The sequence below is a fragment of the Scyliorhinus torazame genome, chromosome 12 (assembly GCF_047496885.1).
Source record: "Scyliorhinus torazame isolate Kashiwa2021f chromosome 12, sScyTor2.1, whole genome shotgun sequence".
NCBI classification, from domain to species: domain Eukaryota; kingdom Metazoa; phylum Chordata; class Chondrichthyes; order Carcharhiniformes; family Scyliorhinidae; genus Scyliorhinus; species Scyliorhinus torazame.
The window spans coordinates 5232663-5254714 of record NC_092718.1 but is presented as its reverse complement, the minus strand read 5'-3'; the positions used below and the strand labels follow the sequence as shown (position 1 = coordinate 5254714).

The window sequence follows — 22052 nt, the reverse complement described above, 5'->3', positions numbered from 1 at the left end:
ATGTCAAAAGAGTAATTGAAATTTTGAACAGTTATCGCCGAACTTTCCTATGCTCTTCCTAAATAAATTTACCACTCACAACCCTGACTTGAAAATACATTGCTGTTCCTTCACTGTCGCTTGTTCAAAATCCTGGAATTTCCTCCCCAACAGCACTGTGTTTGTAGCGATTCAAGAAGGCAGCTCACCACCGCCTTGTCTACGGACGGACAACAAATGCTGGGTCAACGACACCCACATTGATTTCATAGATTTTTTCATAGAATTTACAGTGCAGAAGGAGGCCATTCGGCCCATCTAGTCTGCACCGGCTCTTGGAAAGAGCACCCTACCCAAGGTCAACACCGCCACCCTATCCCCATAACCCAGTAACCCCACCCAACACTAAGGGCAATTTTGGACACTAAGGGCAATTTATCATGGCCAATCCACCTAACCCGCACATCTTTGGACTGTGGGAGGAAACCGGAGCATCCGGAGGAAACCCACGCACACACGGGGAGGATGTGCAGACTCCGCACAGACAGTGACCCAAGCCGGAATCGAACCTGGGACCCTGGAGCTGTGAAGCAATTGTGCTATCCACAAGGCTACCATGCTGCCCACATTCTTGAATGAATACTAAAAGCGAAACCATTGGGTATACACAGAAGGTCCAGCAGTTGCTGACACAGTCTGCAGCCACGCCCAGTATTGCCACGGTTATCTTTCTAGCTCATCCTGCAGCATCTGGAAATTCTAATATCGCCGGTTATCAGAGTGTTGCCATCCTAAAGACATCGGGTCTTTGTCCTCATTTTCAGTTCCCCTCCGCCTCCTCTAATCTTGACGGAGTGAATTCCCCCACCTGTAACCTCCAGTCTCCACCCTTGGTACCTCCCTCCCTGTTAGGAGCTTTTTGATGAAAACCATCTCTGGGACCTGGGGGAAAGTGCCGGCTTAGCTCCCTCTTCTTTCGTGTCTGGGATCCAAATTGAAGCTGAAGTCAATTGGAATTAGCATTTCCTCTTTCTAAGGGATGAAAGGGTCTTTGTGAAATATGATTAGAAGCATTTTAATCCAGTTTCTATTAAATGATGGAGCACAGCACCAAACACCACTGGCAAATGCCAATAATTTACAGCTTTGTTGCGAGACTGATATGAGGAGTGGAAATTGTCTTACATTAAAGGGTTTAGTCACATTAAGGCAGATAGGAGCAGCATGCCATGTCCTGTGCTGCCCTTTGCCTGAGGGTTTCTGACACTCTATTTCTTAGCATTCACATTGATGAACATGTTTCACATTCTAAAAGCAAACTATCCTTCACCCTGCGCCTTTTCCCTTCCGCAGGAACTGAATCGGCTGAGAAAGGCAGCCCTCGCGTTTGGATTTCTGGACCTACTGAAAGGTGTGGCGGATATGCTGGACCGTGAATGCACACTCCTTCCAGACACAGCCCATCCCGATGCTGCATTTCAACTCTCCCATGCCGCCCAGCAACTAAAGTTAGCCAGTACTGGCAACTCAGAGTATGCAGCATACGAGCACAACATTGCCCCTCTGCAGACAGACTTCTCCAGCAGTAGTGCTGACAGGCTATGATTACAACCGAGACTATATTTGGTTCACTTTTGAGGACCTTGCTTTTTAAAACCATTGTTCTGCTGGAAGTGCTGTGCACAAGGTTACAGCAAGGGACATGAGGCTGTTAAAAAACAAATGCTACAAAATCTACCTGCACCAAAAGAAAATCTTTTTTACATGATCTATTTTTTAATAAGCTCTGGCTTTTTGGTTACTCTTAGTGAAGATTAAAATCTCCATTTCTTTGCCTTTTCACTGCACATAAGGATGTGGTATGGTGCAGTTCTTGTACTTTCTCAACTAATCCTTCTCCAGTTACAGTCCAGACCAATCCTGCGTTGGCTCATGTCCGGGTGTTGTACCTGGTTGTAGAGGAGTCCGTGTTTGGGTCCAGGTGTGACTCTGACCGTTCACATTTGGGATTGAAACTGCCACCATTTAGCACTGTGTGTGTAGCTACTTAACCCAACTCTTAACTTAGGCAGAATAAAGAGAAAGATGTGAAAATCATACAGGAGCGATACCTAATCCCTAATGTGATTCACTAGGCAACTAGTTTGAGTGTTGACTTGTCCACAGCTGTTACAAAAACTCAACCATTTTCAGTTATGTGTAGACTTATGAATATTACAATATTCATTACATATCTGAAAGTATCTTCTCATTTGTGTCGAAAGGGAGTAAAAAAAATAAAAGCCTCAAGTTATTAAAATAGCATTTACAAGAATGCATCCAAAGTTAAGCAGGCACTTAAAATTCTAAATTTGAATTAATTCAGGAAATATTTGTGGAGCAGACTACGATCCAGAACTCTGCAATCTCTTAGTAATGTAGACTGTAGAGCAGGAAACTAATTAATAATAATCTTTATTGTCAGAAGTAGGCTTACATTAACACTGTAATGAAGTTACTGTGAAAAGCCCCTAGTTGCCACACTCCAGCGCCTGTTCAGGTACACGGAGAATTCAGAATGTCCAAATTACCTAACAGCACGTCTTTCGGGACTTGTGGGAGGAAACCGGAGCACCCGGGAGGAAACCCACGCAGACACGGGGAGAACGTGCAGACTCGACACACACAGTGACCCAAGCCGGGAATCGAACCTGGGACCCTACCGCTGTGAAGCCATAGTGCTATCATGCTGCATTGGATCATACCCAAAGCTGCAATAGCAAAGATAAACCTGTGATCAACTTCGGCGGAAGCATGACAGGTATATTGGGGATGTGTTTGAAATCTAGACCATTGCTATTCCAGTGGTGGTTAGTTTCTTTTAATTTACAACGGCTTCAGTAACTGAAGGTTTTAAAAAAAGTGAACTATTTTTAAACTGCTTGCTGACAGTTGCAATTTTGTTGGGGTTGATTTCATTGCCAGTTACAGAGTAAGTATCTTGTAGATGTTAACTCTGATTAAGTTTACGGAAACATGTTCTTGCTGACTAATCAAACTGTCATTTTTGATTGCTATCTTATCACCATCAACAACAAAAACCTTTGCAGTTTCCTTCCCTGTCAAGCTGTGACATGTTTCAAACACTGAGGCAGCACCCTTTAGAATGACACAATCTATGCTTTGTCATTTAGTGTTTTTCAAAGTTTTTCGTGGGACCCACTTTGCCAGCCAGCTGGCCTTCGTGTCCCACGCCATGTTTGCTTACTTTTCATGCAAAAGGCAGCCTGCTTGGTCCTCACATTCTCCAATCAGCTTCACAGGAGGGCATTGTGCATACCAGGTGCAGACTTCAACCTCAAAAGGAATTTTTCACCCACCGCTTATCTTTCAAATTATAAACCATCTCTGCATATAACACGCATGGGCTTTGCATCCTTTGTGCAGTCTTCATTTTTGTGCAAACAGAAAATCCAACCTCCCATGTAGGCCATCATGAAGGGTAATAGCAACAAAATGCTTGTTTTACTCCGCACTGGATTCTCCTGTGAGATGCTACTCCAGAATGCTGACAGTCTTGTAGGCTTTTGGCATGTTTTTACATGTGCTGTTGCAGGTCAGGTACAGCAGCTTAGTCTCTTTGTTGGACTCAACTGGGGTCTCAACCTCAAACGGAATTTTTCACCCACCACTCATCTTTCACAAACTAAACCGTCTCCTCTCATTTGCCAGAACTTCTCTGCATATAACGCACGTGGGCTTTGCATCCTTATTTGCATTGGCACAGTTGACAGAACCACACCTCAAGAAATCATCTTTATACTGCTTTGTTCCCAAGTTAAGTTTCTTCTTTGTAGGCTGTTAACCAGAGGCCTTGGAGCTCTTGTACAGAGCTAACACTAGCCCTACGCTGGACTCTCCTGAGCAGCTCTCTCCAGATTCAGAGAGATCCTGGCCGGTCGGTTTACTGCCTATTTGTGTCTTTGGCCGTCTCTTTCTTGAAATAAAATGATTCCGTTTCAGTCCTCGCCTTGCCAGAAGCTAGAAAAAGGAAGAAGCTCTCCTGTGTGATTTGGCAGCAAAAGCACTTGCATACGGGGTGCTTGACGCAAAGTACGTGCAGGGCACGTGACCTGCTCACAGCTGCTGCTTAAGGCCAGAGGACTGCACACCGCCTCATTTTTTAATTTAAAATTCTCAATAAAAATGCCAGTAGCAGCCTTTGTGCATTTCTCCCACAATCAGGACCACCACGACCAATCGCTCCACAACCCTCCCACCACCACACTTCGAAAACTTTGATGAATAGTACCATATTCCGTATCCCACTAACCCTCTGGAGGGGGGAAATTCTTCCAACTTCCCCACTCCATTCTATGATACTGTTGGATGTTTATCTTATTAACCCCTGAACCAAACTTTCATCATTTTTAATTCCTTTGGTATGTGGATTATTATCCTTTGTTGGTTCTTAACTTCCTTCTTGGAAACAACTGTGCAGCCATTTCAGAGGACAGTTAAAAATCAGCCACATTGCTGAGAATCTGGAGTCACATGTAGGTCAGACCGGGTAAGGATGACAGATTTCCTTCCCTAAAGGTACATAGTGAACCAGGTTCACTAACATAAGAACTAGGAACAGGAGTCGGCCACCTGGCCCCTCGGGCCTGCTCCACTATTCAATGAGATCATGGCTGATCTTTTGTGGACTCGGCTCTACTTTCCGGCCCGAACACCACAACCCTTAATCCCTTTATTCTTCAAAAAACTATCTTTATCTTAAAAACATTTAATGAAGGAGCCTCAAGTGCTTCACTGGGCAAGGAATTCCATAGATTCACAACCCTTTGGGTGAAGAAGTTCCTCCTAAACTCAGTCCTAAATCTACTTCCCCTTATTTTGAGGCTATGACCCCTAGTTCTGCTTTCACCCGCCAGTGGAAACAACCTGCCCGCATCTATCCTATCTAATCCCTTCATAATTTCATATGTTTCTATAAGATCCCCCCCCCCCCATCCTTCTAAATTCTAACGAGTACAGTCCATCTACTCAACCTCTCCTCGTAATCCAACCCCTTCAGCTCTGGGATTAACCTAGTGAATCTCCTCTGCACACCCTCCAGTGCCAGTACGTCCTTTCTCAAGTAAGGAGACCAACACTGAACACAATACTCCAGGTGTGGCCTCACTAACACCTTATACAATTGCAGCATAACCTCCCTAGTCTTAAACTCCATCCCTCTAGCAATGAAGGACAAAATGTCATTTGCCTTCTTAATCACCTGATGCACCTGTAAACCAACTTTTTGCGACTCATGCACTAGCACACCCAGGTCTCTGCACAGCAGCATGTTTTAATATTTTCTCATTTAAATAATCCCTTCTGCTGTTATTCAAACCAAATTGGATAACCTCACATTTGTCAACATTGTATTCCATCTGCCAGACCCTAGCCTATCCAAATCCCTCTGAAGACTTCCAGTATCCTCTGCACTTTTTGCTTTACCGCTCATCTTAGTGCCGTCTGCAGACTTAGCCACATTGCCCTTGGTCCCCAACTCCAAATCATCTATGTAAATTGTGAACAATTGTGGGCCCAACACTGATCCCTGAGGGACACCACTAGCTACTGATTGCCAACCAGAGAAACACCCATTAATCCCCACTCTTTGCTTTCTATTAATTAACCAATCCTCTGTCCATGCTACTTTCCCCTTAATGCCATGCATCTTTATCTTATGCAGAAACCTTTTGTGTGGCACCTTGTCAAAGGCTTTCTGGAAATCCAGATATACCACATCCATTGGTTCCCCATTATCTACCGCACTGGTAAGGTCCTCAAAAAATTCCACTAAATTAGTTAGGCACGACCTGCCCTTTATGAACCCATGCTGCGTCTGCCCAATGGGACAATTTCCATCCAGATGCCTCGCTATTTCTTCCTTGATAGATTCCAGCATCTTCACTACTACCGAAGTTAAGCTCACTGGCCTATAATTACCCGCTTTCTGCCTACCTCCTTTTTTAAACAGTGGTGTCACATTTGCTAATTTCCAATCCACCGGGACCACCCCAGAGTCCAGTGAAGTTTGGTAAATTATCACTAGTGCATTTGCAATTTCCCTAGCCATCTCTTTTAGCACTCTGGGATGCATTCCATCAGGGCCAGGAGACTTGTCTACCTTTAGCCCCATTAGCATGCCCATCATTACCTCCTTAGTGATAACAATCTCTCACGGTCCTCACCTGTCATAGCCTCATTTCCATCAGTCACTGGCATGTTATTTGTGTCTTCCACTGTGAAGACCGACCCAAAAAACCTGTTCAGTTCCTCAGCCATTTCCTCATCTCCCATTATTAAATCTCCCTTCTCATCCTCTAAAGGACCAATATTTACCTTAGCCACACTTTTTTTGTTTTATATATTTGTAGAAACTTTTACTATCTGTTTTTATATTCTGAGCAAATTTACTCTCAATCTATCTTACTCTTCTTTATAGCTTTTTTAGTAGCTTTCTGTTGCCCCCTAAAGATTTCCCAGTCCTCTAGTCTCCCACTAATTTTTGCTACTTTGTACACTTTTTCTTTCAATTTGATACTCTCCTTTATTTCCTTAGATATCCACGGTCGATTTTCCCTCTTTCTACCGTCCTTCCTTTTTGTTGGTATAAACCTTTGCTGAGTACTGTGAAAAATCGCTTTGAGGGTTCTCCACTGTTCCACCATAAAGCTTTTGCTCCCAGTCTACCTTAGCTAGTTCTTCTCTCATCCCATTGTAATCTCCTTTGTTTAAGCACAAAACACTAGTGTTTGATTTTACCTTCTCACCCTCCATCTGTATTTTAAATTCCTCCATATTGTGATCACTCCTTTCGAGAGGATCCCTAACTATGAGAGCCTGAATCAATCTTGTCTCATTACACAGGACCAGGTCTAGGACCACTTGGTCCCTCGTAGGTTCCATTACATACTGTTCTATAAACTCCTCCTCAAGGCTGCCTTGACCCACCTGGTTAAACCAATCGACATGTAGATTAAAATCCCCCATGATAACTGCTGTACCATTTCTACATGCATCAGTTATTTCTTTGTTTATTGCCTGCCCCACCATAATGTTACTATTTGGTGGCCTATAGACTACTCCTATCAGTGACTTTTTCGCCTTACTATTCCTGATTTCCACCCAAATGGATTCAACCTTATCCTCCATAGCACCGATGTCATCCTTAAATAACAGAGCTCCACCACCTCCCTTACCATCCACTCTGTCCTTCCGAATAGTTTGATACCCTCGGATATTTAACTCCCAGTCGTGACCATCCTTTAACCATGTTTCAGTAATGGCCACTAAATCATAGTCATTCACGATGATTTGCGCCATCAACTAATTTATCTTATTCCGAATACTACGAGCATTCAGGTAAAGTACACTTATGTTGGCTTTTTTTTTAAACCTCTGTTCTGAATCTTAACACCTCGATCATTAACCTCTCCCAAGTTATATTTCCTCTTAACTTTTCTCCTAATTTTCCTCGTCGTTGAACCCATATCTTCATGTAACAACCTGCCGCGTCGCTTACCATTAATGTTTTTACTTCCCGTTTTATTCCTTTTAGTATTCTTGGTCCTGTTCACCGAGCTCCCCTAAACGTCCTTTTTGGTAGTTCTATGGTCACCATACTTGCTATTTATGCCATATTTTATTTAATAATTCAAATTCCCAGCTGCCATGGTAGGATTTGAAAGTGAATGTCTGGATCAGTACTCCACACCTCTGGATTACTAATCCAGTAACAATCACTAAACTGCCATATTTCCTCCCCGCCTAATCTTGATAAACTCATCAATTCCCAACCTTTATTTGAGCAAAGTAACCCAATCTAGCTTTCACCTCCAACATGGACACCATTCTAACTTGGATACGTACCTCTTGCTATTCCTTAGGTGTGCTGGGTCAGTCTCCCATTGTAGGAGTAGCATCAACAATCTTCAACACTGTGGGGAAGGACTACACTTCTGTCTTCTCCCAAGAAATAGCACCAGAAAATGAATCTGTCCTTAGCAGTGATGGAAACGACCCAATGATTCAGAAAAACAAATTAATCTCTAATTTTTAGTGAAACTTTGTTCTATCATATTCCTGGAATCGGGTGAAGAGTTGTACAGAACACATTCAGCTGGGCCTGAACCACGATCCTCCACCAATCCAACAGTCCCTGCTTTTTATCATCAATAATTCTGACATAAAAAGGCCAGAGTTTAATTTGCCTTTTCAATAACCTCCCTGAATAATCTTCCTTCTTTCGGAAAGTTTATTTCTCCATCCTTACTGCTGTCTGTATCTACATTGTTAATTTTATCATTTGGTGTATCATTTCTTTCCTGTTTATTTTGCCAGTCTTTTATAGACCTGCACCAATGAGCCCATTTCTCTAACCTCCAGGCACTTTCGGTGTTTGCTCTGCTCCTTCATTTAGCATCATCAGCAAACTACTCCTGTGCACATCTAAATCATATCTATATACATATGTAAGAGCAGCCCTCTTGCAATTTCTGCAAAATGTTCAGTTAGTTAAGTACAATTGTCCTTTACCCATTGCCTTTCTAAATTAAAATTTTACAGCAAATTCAGGGCCAAGGTTTAAACTGCCTTTGAGCGTCCAATCTGCCTCTATTATCTGAGATGGATATCAGACTACATAATGCTTCTGCAATTAATTTGCCTACAATAGACTCAGACATGGTGAGCAACAATGGAAACTATAGACCCAGTCATCTGTTCCTCTTCAGCATGCTATAATATTTCTCATTTAAAACAAATTTTGTCGAATCATTTATGAAAGTTCAACCATGTAAAACCAAAATAACATTCCAGTAATGTACCAAGCAGCTAGATGCAGCTCTCCGATCATATCAATCTCTGCTTTACAATTGTCAGTCAATACAGAGAATACAAGGAGCAAGGTAGAATTTGCTAGTCTTCAGATCATTACAGAGCATCACTACCAACAGGCCTACATTGAGTTCTAGTGTACATGGACATGCCTTCCAAAAAGGTTATGGTACCTGTGTAGGGGGAAAAATCTAGGGGGGCCTTTCTATGTGTTTTATACTCACTCAAGTTGAGCCACTGATGTTTGGAGCAGTGTTGGAAATGACACTCTTGGTGCCAGATTCTGTACCATGTGTAACTTTTAGTGAAATCGGTATTGCACTTTATCCAATTAAAAATTGTATCTATAATCTACATTTGTGCAGAATACATAGTTTTGAGTGAGCTCCAGTCTGTTACCTGTATCCTAATCCACATCCAGGTCCTGTTCAATCCACACCCATGTCTGCTGATCAACACAGACTTCCAGTTTACCAACACCTTAACTTTAAAATTCTCATTCTCGAGTTCACTTTGCTCCATTGCCTTGTCCTTTCCCATCGCTCTAACTTTCCTAAACCTCTCAATCTTTCCTGGCTTAAAATGTTTCCTAAAATCTACTTTTCTGATCGAGCCTTTAGTCACGTGGCCTAGTTTCTTTGGTCATTATCAATTTCTGTAAGTGCCTTGGAGCATTTTCTTTCTTTAAAGGCACTTACAGAAATGCAAATTACTCTTGTATGTCGACCATTCATTTTACCAAATTGCTAAAACGTAATAAGGCTATAAATTAAGCACGGTACTGGAGTTAATTTCTCAAGGCAAAGAATTGAAAAGCACAACAGTTACACTCAATTCATATAGGTCCTTGGTTAGACTGTTGGAGTGCTACGATTAGTTGTAGTGTCTGTAATTAAAAGAAGATATAAATGCACTGGAGAAGATGCAATAAAGATTTTCTACAATGATCTGAACTGAGGGGTTATACTCATCAGAAAGGAGTAAATACACTGGGGCTATTTCCTCTAGAAAAGCAGAAGACTGCGTGGTGACAGATCATGCTGGGATAGACAGTGGGCATACACATGTTTCAACTGATGCAAGATAGTGACTAATAAATCCAATAGGGAATTCAGGAGAAACTTCTTTACCCAGAACTGGGTCAGAATGTGGAACTCATTCCCACAGGAAGTAGTCGAGATGTAGATGCATTTAAGCAGAAGTTAGCTAAACAGGAGAAAGGAATAAAAGGATTTGATAGGTCAAGATGAAGTACGGTGAAAGGAATTTGGCCTGACTAGATCTATTGGGCCAAAGGGTCAGTTTCTGTTCTGTAAATACTTTGTAATATTAGAAATCTATTCTAAACTGCAATATTAAATGACCTGTTACTCAATGACATTTATCTTTGGACTAATTCTTTCTTTATCCTACTCACACAGTTTCCTCCAACCCATCATGTAACAATAAGTAAAGACAAAAGCAGCCACTTACAAAGAATGACTAACTGGATGGAATTTAAACTAGTTATTCAATCCCGGTCTAAGGACATTGTGCAAAGAGTTCATGGGTATCAGAATTTCTGGCACTCCTTTATATTCAATTGAATTATAATTTTAATATATAAAATTGATTATCAGTTCAGTTCAAGTGATGTTATACAGTGGCAGTTCAGTTCATGTGATTCAATAATATAATCAAAGCATAAGTTCTAATATACACCAATAAACCATCGTAACTCTTAAAAGCTTTGTGGAATGGGGAGGGTCAGTATCAGCTGTTAACTTTGTAAATACTGTACCAAATGAATGCATGCTCTAGTTGTGATTAAGAGTAGCTGATACTAGTTGGAGAAACGTTAGGTAACATATATATCAACCAGTTTCCACCTGGTGGGGGGGGAAAAGAGAAGAGAAACTGGAAGGAAAAGTAGTCTATGTTTGTTATCCAGGGTTTTGTGAATAAACCTGAAACCTATGTTGAAGGCAGACTGGCTCCAGCTTCTGCCTTTGCCAGAAAGATGTACAACGAGTTATCAGGCTGGATTTAAAAAATCCAGTTCAAGGGCAGAACAGTGAGTGCTTGTAAATGGTTGCCTTACAGACTGGAGGATGACAAGAGTGTTTTCCAAGGGTTTGTGTGAGCATATTGGAAAAGGGAGTAAAATTTGCTGAAAATATGAAACTGGAGGTGTGGCTAACAGCAAGGATGATACCAATTGACTGATATAAATTGATGATATGAATCAATCAATAAATTGACTGTAACAGCACAGATAGACTAGCAGAATGGGCAAAGAAGTGGCAGATGCAACTTAAGAGTGGGTAATACGTTTTGGCAAAAGGGATAGGGAGAGGCAATATAGACTTAATGGGACAGTTCTAAAGAGAGTGTGCAAGGCCAGAGGGACATGGGATTCATGTTCATAGATCTTTGAATGTGGTAGGATATACAGAGAGAGTAGTTAACAAAGTATATGGAATCCTGGTCTTCTAAAGAGAGGTATTGAATACAAAGGCAGGATAGATGTGCTGAACCTTTTATAAAGCTCTGGTTCGACCAAATTGTGAAGTATTGCATCCAGTTTTGGTGACCATACTGATGAAGGAGATGAAGGCTCTTGAGGATGCAGCAGAAATTTACCGGAATGGTTTCAAAGTTGAAGGATTTTAGTTACAAGGTTAGGGTTGGAGAAGCTGGGATTGTTCTCCTTGGAGCAAAGGAAATCGAGGAGATCGGATAGAGATGTAAAATCGGATAGGGCAGCATGGTAGCATCGTGTATAGCACAATTGCTTCACAGCTCCAGGGTCCCAGGTTCGATTCCCCGCTGGGTCACTGTCTGTGCGGAGTCTGCACATCCTCCCCGTGTCTGCGTGGGTTTCCTCCGGGTGCTCCGGTTTCCTCCCACAGTCCAAAGATGTGCAGGTTAGGTGGATTGGCCATGATAAGTTGCCCTTGGTGTCCAAAATTGCCCTTAGTGTTGGGTGGGGTTACTGGGTTATGGGGATAGGGTGGAGGTGTTGACCTTGGGTAGGGTGCTCTTTCCAAGAGCCGGTGCAAACTTGATGGGCCGAATGGCCTCCTTCTGCACTGTAAATTCTATGATAAAAGAGTATGACCGGTTTAGATAGAGTACACAAAAAGATGTAGATTAGCTAATAGTACGAGAATTAGAAACAGATACTAGGTTTTGGGCAAAGGAAGGAAGAACTGCTTTACCCTTTCTTAATGACCTGGAACGTGCTGCCCATGACAGTAGTTGAGATGATCAATGAAGAGGAAATTGGATAGGCACCTGGGAGAAACAAACTTGCAGAGCTCAAGGGATAGAAGCAGGGAAAGGGGATGGCACTGCCTGTATCCTCTACAGAGCCAGCACAGCACACAAGGACATTCAGCCATCATGACTCGATGATCCCAGCCACACAGGCTGATTTAGAGGTGTTGATCTCACGCCTTTGAAAATCGCTTATTGTCACAAGTAGGCTTCAAATGAAGTTACTGTGAAAAGCCCCTAGTTGCCACATTCCGGCACCTGTTCGGGGAGGCTGGTACGGGAATTGAACCGTGCTGCTGGCCTGCCTTGGTCTGCTTTCAAAGCCAGCGATTTAGCCCTATGCTAAACAGCCCCTTACCTGAACCGTTGGATCAAACAGAAGCTTGAAATCATCCCAACAGTGCCCATTATTCTCCTGATATTTTACAGTTCGGTGTATTGTTTTTAATAATCTTACTATATGTAAAAATAATTAAAGTGTGCAGACAGAAATCTCAGTGACAATGCAACGAAACACAAAATTGACAAACAAGGCACCAATTTTCCATTAACTTGGATGGTTTTAACTTAAATGGTTGAAATTACGGTTTGTGATCCTTAAAACACTGGTTAAAGCTCTGGAATCCAATGTGAATGCAGTAGATTAATTTATGCATTTAAACAAACTGTTGATCTTGTTTGTGACATTATTTGAATTTGTTTAAACTTGTCCATTATTGCCCAAATAATCTACACCAGAGAGTACCCTCCCCCGCCAAGGAACAGTGCAATTTATCACATTTCAATTCACCTTAAATGGCATGGGATTTACAATTTGTAAAAGTGGAACATTAGAGCACCGGATGGGGACATTAGGTGGGGACACATGGACACTGAGAGAAGTTGCAACAACCAAGTCTTACAGGACATTTAAACCTCATATGGAGATAAACTAAATTATGACCACCGGTTTTCACTAATGTTCACAATTTATTCAAATCACAGTGAGTCCTTTCTAATGAAAACAGCAGCTCCCCATCTCTAACTGTCTCAGGAAAGCCTGTTCATTCCATTACACTTTAAAACCTTGAACAAAACTGGGAATATTCTGATCTAAGCCACTTGGTTCTTCCAAATTCATTGCAATTGTCTACATTAAAAAACACAAAAAGAATGAAAATTCAACAGCTTGCATATATTTAAGTGATCAGATATCTTGGTGTGAATGGCAATGATCCAACCTTGGGAGGTTTAACACAGCGAGACAACCCAGCCCAACAGCTTCACTCTTGCAGTTATCGCTGACCATCTCACACTGGATTAAAGCTTCATAATTTACATTAAAGTACCCCATTCTCATTAAATGTGTTTGGTCGTCATCTTTGTTACATTAACATTCATGAGCATGACTGCAGGGTGGTTCAGTGGGTGTAACTGAACCAAGGAACTCGCCTCGGAGTCTGTATTGCAATTCTCCATTGGAGAAGGGGTCTAATGGATGGAATGTCCACCTTGTGCTGGTTATAAGAAAGCAGCAGAGTGCTGAAACATTGCTCCTGCTCTCACACAAAATAATACATGGTGGAGGGTAATGGAGCTTAAACTACCCAATTTAAAAATAATTTTCTTAATTCCAGAAAGCCTGAGAAACAGCAACATTATTAATCTGTCTAATAATGTCCACTGATAGGGCGGCACGGTGGCACAGTGAGTTAGCCCTGCTGCCTCACGGCACTGAGGTCCCAGGTTCGAATCCCGGCCCTGGGTCACTGTGCGTGTGGAGTTTGCACATTCTCCCCGTGTCTGCGTGGGTTTCACACCCACAACCCAAAGATGTGCAGGGTAGGTGGATTGGCCACACTAAGTTGCCCCTTAACTGGAAAAAATGAATTGGGTACTCTAAATTTTAAAAAAAATAATGCCCACTGATTGTTTGGAGACGCCCATTCATTGCTCAGTCACGTTGGATAAATCAAAGTTATATCGCAACATAAAACCAATTTCACTTTATAAAATTACTCTGCTGAATTGGAAAAAAATACACTTTTACCAAGGGTGCTGGATAACTTGTTATGCATCAATTTTCCTTCCACAAGAGTGTGCATTTCTTCAAACATGTACATTTATGAGGGGAAAAGACAAAGTGAATATTTCCATCGGTACCCAGGAGTGTGCTTGGTTATTGCGAAATTCTCCTCAGCAAGGCTGACCGATGAGGTGCAAATGGCTACACTTGCGACGGTGGGATACGGTAGGAGATTAGTGAAGGTTTATTGACACTTTGCCGTTGACTTTTCTCACCTCCAAAAAAGTACAGTGTTTATATAAAGGCAGTAAGTTTACATTTAATTAAAATATTTGAGGTGGTTCTCCAACTCAAGAAATAAAGACACATCCCTTCTAGCGCAGCTTGCGTTTCTTTGGGCGGAGGCGCTTGTTACTTTGTTTGTAGAGGTGTCGGAAATTAATGAACAAACCTAGAAAAAAAAGAGAGAATCCCATCATAATCATATCGGATTCAGATGTCTAGATTCCGCAGCCAGGGAAAACAACCTCTCTGTGTCTAACCTGTGTTAAGGGCACGGCTGTTGGCAAATGCAGAGTTGTTCAAATGCCAGAAGGGAAACTTGAAAGCACATGCGAGAATGACTCGACAATTGTTTCAACAAAAGGCAAACAGAATAATCCCCACACCATTTCAACCAAAGAACATGGGTCTGATACCATTTGGGACATCACCAAATCTTTCAATAACACTAAACAAGTGCAGGTGGCACAGTGGTTAGCACTGCTGCCTCACAGCACCAAGGTCCCAGGTTCGATCTTGACCCTGGGTCACTGTCCGTGTGGAGTTTGCACATTCTCCCCGTGTCTGCGTGGGTTTCGCCCCCACAACCCAAAGATGTGCAGGTTAGGAGGATTGGCCGCGCTAAATTTCCCCTTAATTGGAAAAATGAATTGGGTACTGTAAATTTATTTTAAAAATCACTAAACAACTGCAATAACATTGCTGTCTTACAATCACTATCAGCTTTAAATCACTTCCTATAATATTTTGTCTCTACGGGTTATTCTAAAACTGCCCTCCATTGAGCCCTGGTGATGTAACAATGTGTGTAGAGAACAGAGTTCCAGTGAGGGAGGTCATTGCACCTCGACACTCTGACTCTTAGCCATTAGTCTCCTTTAGTCCCTGAGTTTATCTGACACACAAAACTTTTACATCAGCATATTCCCTGTGTTGATAATAAGGAAGAGACTGAACAAAAATTAGAGCAATTAGACCATTAGACCAGAGTGCTCCAGAGACGAGAGATGGAACTCACCTAAGAACATAACAATAAGGTAACCTCGCAAGAAGTAGGAGAAACTGAATGAAATGTTGAACGGGTTGGGCAGTAGAATACTAAATCTTCCAGTTTCATCAAAATAAGCAATAGACTGAACCACACACACCGCTGTGAAGGAGAGGAATACGAGTTGTAGTTAGTACATGTGAAGCTATGAAGAAACACAAACTGCTAGATATATAGAGGAATTCGGCAAGATAAACCAACTTCACATTTCTCCCAAAGAGCATGATATATGTACAAACTGTTATTCTAGTGGTTTCAGATTCTGTCAATAATGTAAAGTATGTACAAATTTCAGAACCAACCTTCAGCAATGACTCCGAGTGGATAGAGAGGAATCCAAATGGTATATCTGATCCAGGTCAGCATTCTCCACTCTGTGTCTATACAGGACAGCATGTAATATGGGTACCTATTTCAATAACAAAACAATGCTTTATGTACATTTCCTCAACGTAGCAGATACCATTAATATACAGTCCAACGACAATACAGATTTTAAAGCTAAATGCTGCTCCATCAGTCAGTGAAATGTGTCCCATTCTTACAGTAAGTGCTCCGTCATTTGTTAGTAAAGGAGGGGGTCAGTGCCATAGTGAGAAATTATATTAGCACAGGAGATCAAGATGTAGAATCAGTCCGGGTAGAAGTAAGAAATAGCAAGGGAAAGTAGTCCCGGGTGGGAGTAATCTATAGGTCCCCTAATAATAGCTCCACAGTAAGGCACAGTATAAACCAGGAAATACTGGGGGCTTGTAAGAAAGGAACAACGGTAATCATTGGCGATTTTAATTTGTACATAGGCTGGATTAATCAAATTGGCACGGGTAGGCTCGAGGGAGAGTTCATAGGCTGTATTAGAGATTGTTTCTTGGAACAATATGTTGTCGAACCAATCAGGAAGCAGGCTGTTTCATTTAGTATTGTGTAATGTGATGGGATTAATTAATGATCTTGTAGTAAAGGATACTCTATGGAAGAGTGATCATTGCATGCTTGAATTTGAAACTCAGTTTGGGGGCAATAAACTTGAGTCCCACATTTGTGTTTTGGTGTTAAACCAAGGTAATTCCATAGGCATGACGACAGACTTGGGCCTAGTGGACTGGGAAAAAGACCAAAAGATAGGACAGTTGATGATCAGTGGCAGACACGTAAAGAGATAGTCAATTCCTCCCAACTAAAATATATTCCAGAGAGGAAGAAAAAAAAGATAGATTGTAAGAGGGGGAAAATGCATCTGTGGCTAAGCAAGGAATTCAAGGCAAAATCTAAGGCATATCATATCGCAAAGGTCAGTGGCAGCCTGGAGGATTGGGAAACTATTAAAGATCAATAAAGTGTTACTAAAAAAAGCAATAAAAATAAATTATCAAAGAAATCTACCCCAAAATATAAAAACGGATAGTAAAAGATTCCACAAGTATATAAAAAGGAAGAGTAGCAGCTAAAGTCAACATTGGTCCCTTAGAGGACAAGACTGGGAGTATAATTTTTTTGCCTATGTGCAGAGTGGACAGGGCAAACCCTTAATCCATCTCATTGCTTGCTCCAAAAACCAATTCAAATTGAAGCCAATTCATGGTCTCCACAAAAGAGGCATATAAGATCCAAGCTGTCAAGAACAGGGACTGCATCTCATATTTTTAAAAATATATCTGTCATAAGTTGGCTTACATTAACACTGCAACTCTTGGGCTTGATCTTAGCCAGAAGGCCGAGAAGCAATAAGACTGGGGAGTGAATAATGGGGAACACAGAAATGACAATATTTTGCCTGTTTTCACAGTGGAGGACACTAGAACCATTCCAATAGTAACAGATAATGTTGAGGTTGTTGAAAAGGAGGAACTTAAAACAATCATCACTAGGGAAAAGGTACTGAGCCAGGTATTGGGATTAAAGGAAGACAAGTCCCCAGGGTCGGATAGCCTACATCCTGGGATCTTAAAGGAAATGGCAACAGAGATAGTGAAGGCATTGGTTATAATATTCCAAAATTCTCTGGATTCTGGAAGGATTCTAGTTGGGAAAAGGCTAATGTAATGTCCTTGTTCAAAAAAGGAGAAAGGCAAAAAGCAGTAAATTATAGACCAATTAGTTTAACACCTGTCGTTGGAAAACTGTTGAAATCCATTATTAAGGAAGTAGTCACTGGACATTTGGAAAGTCAAAATGCAATCTATCAGAGTCAGCATTGTTTTATGAAGGCAAAATAGTGTTCGATGAATTTGCTCAAATTCTTTGAAGGTGTAACATGCACAGTGGATAATGGGGATCCTGTAGTATATCTGGAGGTGCCACACAATAGATAATATCCCATGGGATTGGGGGCAATATATTAGCTGAGAAAGATTGGCTAACCTATAGAAAGCAGAGAGTGGGGATAAATGAGGATAATTACTTCACTCAAAGTGTCATGAATCTGTGGAATTCTCTACCGCAGAGTGCAGCAGACTCCGGAACACTAAATACATTTAAGGAGATGTATAGGTTTTTAATTAATATCGGGATGAAGGGTCATGGAGTGAAGGGTCATGGAGAGCGAGGATGAAGGGTCATGGAGAGCGAGGATGAAGGGTCATGGAGAGCGAGGATGAAGGGTCATGGAGAGCGAGGATGAAGGGTTATGGAGAGCGGGGATGGAGGGTTATGGAGAGCGGGGATGGAGGGTTATGGAGAGCGAGGATGAAGGGTTATGGAGAGCGAGGATGAAGGGTTATGGAGAGCGGGGATGGAGGGTTATGGAGAGCGGGGATGGAGGGTTATGGAGAGCGGGGATGGAGGGTTATGGAGAGCGGGGATGGAGGGTTATGGAGAGCGAGGATGAAGGGTTATGGAGAGCGAGGATGAAGGGTTATGGAGAGCGAGGATGAAGGGTTATGGAGAGCGAGGATGAAGGGTTATGGAGAGCGGGGATGAAGGGTTATGGAGAGCGGGGATGGAGGGTTATGGAGAGCGAGGATGAAGGGTTATGGAGAGCGGGGATGAAGGGTTATGGAGAGCAGGGATGAAGGGTTATGGAGAGCGTGGATGAAGGGTCATGGAGAGTGGGGATGAAGGGTCATGGAGAGCGAGGATGAAGGGTTATGGAGAGCGAGGATGAAGGGTCATGGAGAGCGAGGATGAAGGATTATGGAGAGCGAGGATGAACGGTTTTGGAGAGCGAGGATGAAGGGTTATGGAGAGCGAGGATGAAGGGTTATGGAGAGCGGATGTGAAGGTGGAGATGAGGCCAAGAGGAGATTAGCCATAATGGCTGAATGGCTTACTCCTGCTCCTCATTCTTATGTTCAAAGTTCCTTCACCTGGTGGTTACTGTGCAGTTAAGGGTTGGCAGAAAATCATCAGTAGAGCGAAGTAGCCTAGTTTACATGGTTGCTAAAATGTGAATTAGGCAAAGTGAGAGCCACCACCATGAAAAAAAAGGTTGGAATGGATTTATCCTTTTTGCCAAACTATTTTAGTTTGCATTTAGTGCTGCTGTAAGAGCTGTAAGACCCACTCATAAACTAAAAGGTTACATGACCGAAATACCCTAGAGGTGGCCAAGTATCAGTTTACACATACAATCTCTGCAGTGCAGAAGGAGGCAATTCGACCTATCAAGTCTGCATTGACCCGACCTAAGCCCACTCCCTTGCCCTAACCCTGTAACCCAACCAAAACCTGCACTCTTAAAGGGCATTCAAGCATGGCCAATCCACCTAACCTGCACATCCTTGGACTGTGGGAGAAAACCGGAGCATCCAGAGGAAACCCACGCAAACACGGGGAGAACGTGCAAACTCCAGTCACCCAAAGCCGGAATTGAACCAGAGTCCCTGGCACTGTGAGGCAGCAGTGCTAACCACTGTGCCACCCCTTTACCAGTGATTGCAGTTCAAAAAGTATTGAAGCCGATATGACCCATTTGAATGTGTTTTATGTTGTTTTATCCAGTGGTAGGTACAAGTGCAACATTTCACTTCACGCTCTTCACTCAAGTCCCTAATCAAGGCTAACATGGGGGAAAGAGGAGTGATACTGAATTATTGCAGCAGGTTGGTCTCGCACAATTTTAAAACATTTTAGAGTACCAATTTCTTTTTTTTTGCCAATTGAGGGGCAATTTATCGTGTCCAATCCACCTACCCTGCACATCTTTGAGTTGTGGGGTGAGACCCACGCAGACACGGGGAGAATGTGCAAACTCCACACGGACAGTGACCCGGGATCAAACCTGGGACCTCAGCGCCGTGAGGCAGCAGTGCTAACCACTGCACCACCTGGTCTCACACATTTTAGTAGCTGGTTAAGGCACTAAGATGCTTCACCAAAAGTGGCTATTGAGGCTCTGACACAAATTATAAAGGTTTCGTTGAAGAGCGAGAACATAAAAGGGTCCAGGAGAATGGGATTAGAAAAGAAAGCTCCAGTGGAATAGCGGGCACAGCCAAAATTGGGCAGAATGGCAACCCGAGCTGTAATGTATTCTAAAAGTAATTCATTGTATGACATCTAATGACATTTTAATAAGGTGTTCAACGAAATGATTTATTTTTTGGATCTTATTGATCCGATTGAATTAGTGGTCTGATCTTTTGCCCATAATGTTCCTCTCGGAGTCTGCTAGCAGAGTGTTTTGCTTGTGTTAAGTTGACACTGGGAATGATCCGAAAACCAGGTTTTTTAGATGACCAACACACTGAAAATCAAACTCAAGATAGAAAGAGCTACAAACCGGAAAATTTCAATGATGCTCCACAGGTAAAAAACAACGAACACTGCTGCCTTACTCTGCATTTCCTCCTGGCTTCCAATCACCACAAACAGAATCATATTCCTCCCAATTACCTGTTAAAACAAATATATCCACATCATAAGTAGCAGCGTGCCGGCCTTGTCTCTGCATCACGAAGCAGCTGTCCAGCCAACTGAGCTAAACCCTGAATATGAATATAATTAGCAGCTAGCAAACATAAGGTGAGCCACATTGCAAGCTTAATTGATAATCTTAAATTGTTATTGTCACTCTTTCCACACTTGGGATTGTTGCCAACTTGCAGCCAATCAGCACCTTTTTCTCATGCAGTATAAATTGTTGCTCCCTTTCGCTATTCTTGTGTCTGTCCTGAGGAGTGCAAGATGAAAAGCTTCAACAGCACGTCTCTATTTTCAGCAATACCCAAGCTCAGTTTTATTTACATCCCAGTTTCTCAGAACACAAAGACAATGTCATACAGGCTATACAAGAACAGGACTAGGGCTATATTTTTTCACAAAAAAACATTCTCCAATCAAAAAAGGTGTGTGATTTGCCTTGCCTTTACACTCCTTCCCCTTTACCCACTCAACCTGTGCTGACTCGAGGACAGTACTGTACCTGGATTACTGCTGGCACCAGTCCTGTCTTCACCAAACCCAGCAATGGATTTATAACCTCCAAAATAGCAAACATCTGACAAAAATTTATCACATCACCAACGGCATGGAAAGTATCAAATAAAGAATCTGTAGATAGACACAAATGAAATATAATCATTAGCAAGGGCAACTGTAATGCCAGTTCTGACAACTTCACATTAAACATACCCACACTGCAGCTTAAATGCACATCCAATCCATGTAAAAATGGATTAAGCAAACCCATTCCACCATACTACTGCACAAAATCCCCAGAAGGATTTGGTATGATGAGATGGATTTGTGCTGCAGAGTGTAGTGATACTTAAACCTTGTCTAAGCAAAAGGTGGAGGGGGTGGAGTGCAAGGAGTCACAAATTTCATATATTTTCAGTGTTGTGGAGCCCCTTCATTTTAGCTGCTGCCTTACGTCAGGAACAAATTGCACAAGCAACATCCAGGAATCACCACCAGCTAAAAGAGGATCTGCTCAAATTGATTTACACTGTGGCTAGAAGAGCCAGTCAGCTGCTGGGTTTTCTACAATGAGAAGCTCGCCTCTTGATTCAGTAATGTCTCTCCACAATTTCTACGGTTCCAGCCAGGACTGTGATGAATGAAATGTGCACCACTTGCCTGGAGGAATGTAGCCATATTCAGGAGTTTGTTTTTTAAAATTTAAAGTACCCAATTAATTTTTTCCAATTGAGGGGTAATTTAGCGTGGCCAATCCACCCACCCTGCACATCTTTGGGTTGTGGAACCCACGCAAACACGGGGAGAATGTGCAAACTCCACACGGACAGTGACCCCACAACCGGGATCGAACCTGGGGCCTCGGCACCGTGAAGCAGCAGGACTAACCAATTCCGCCACCGTGCTACCCTTACATTCAGGAGTTGATCTATCAACATTTCCAAATGATCTTGTTTTTAACATTCAACATGCAAGTTTCCCAGCCCTTTTATAACCGCTCCACTTCGAGGCAAGTTTTGTTATATTATTTTCTTGGTCAAGTTACTGAATAAGATTTCCAAGCTGGAAAGCCAGCTGTTTTCAGGTACTGACAGTAAGAAGTCTTACACCAGGTTAAAGGCCAACAGGTGTGTACCGAATCACTAGCTTTCGGCGCGCAGCTCCTTCCTCAGGCATCTCTACATTCAGGTTCTTTGACACTGCAGAAATTGTGGAGATTTTGTTTTTACAACGACACGTTCTGCTTTTTAA

General features: G+C 42.3%; 2 protein-coding genes across 5 annotated transcripts in view; one reads left to right on the top strand and one right to left on the bottom strand.

Annotated features, from left to right (window-relative positions):
* The window catches only part of LOC140387356 (integrator complex subunit 14), a 36871-nt gene extending 26645 nt beyond the window's left edge, over positions 1-10226 (top strand). For all 4 annotated transcript variants that reach the window (XM_072470312.1, XM_072470314.1, XM_072470313.1 and 1 more), the window contains exon 12: positions 1333-10226. In XM_072470312.1, the coding sequence (XP_072326413.1) occupies positions 1333-1584 (252 nt within the window). In that variant the 3' untranslated portion in view covers positions 1585-10226. The remainder of the gene's footprint in view (positions 1-1332) is intronic.
* Positions 10227-13057: 2831 nt separating this feature from the next.
* LOC140387357 (very-long-chain (3R)-3-hydroxyacyl-CoA dehydratase-like) overlaps positions 13058-22052 on the bottom strand; it is a 48540-nt gene continuing 39545 nt past the window's right edge. The window contains exons 7-11 of the mRNA XM_072470315.1: positions 20806-20933; positions 20164-20276; positions 15746-15852; positions 15414-15545; positions 13058-14564 (exon numbers count right to left, since the gene is read on the bottom strand). Coding sequence (XP_072326416.1) covers positions 14488-14564; positions 15414-15545; positions 15746-15852; positions 20164-20276; positions 20806-20933 — 557 coding nt within the window. The 3' untranslated portion in view covers positions 13058-14487. The remainder of the gene's footprint in view (positions 14565-15413; positions 15546-15745; positions 15853-20163; positions 20277-20805; positions 20934-22052) is intronic.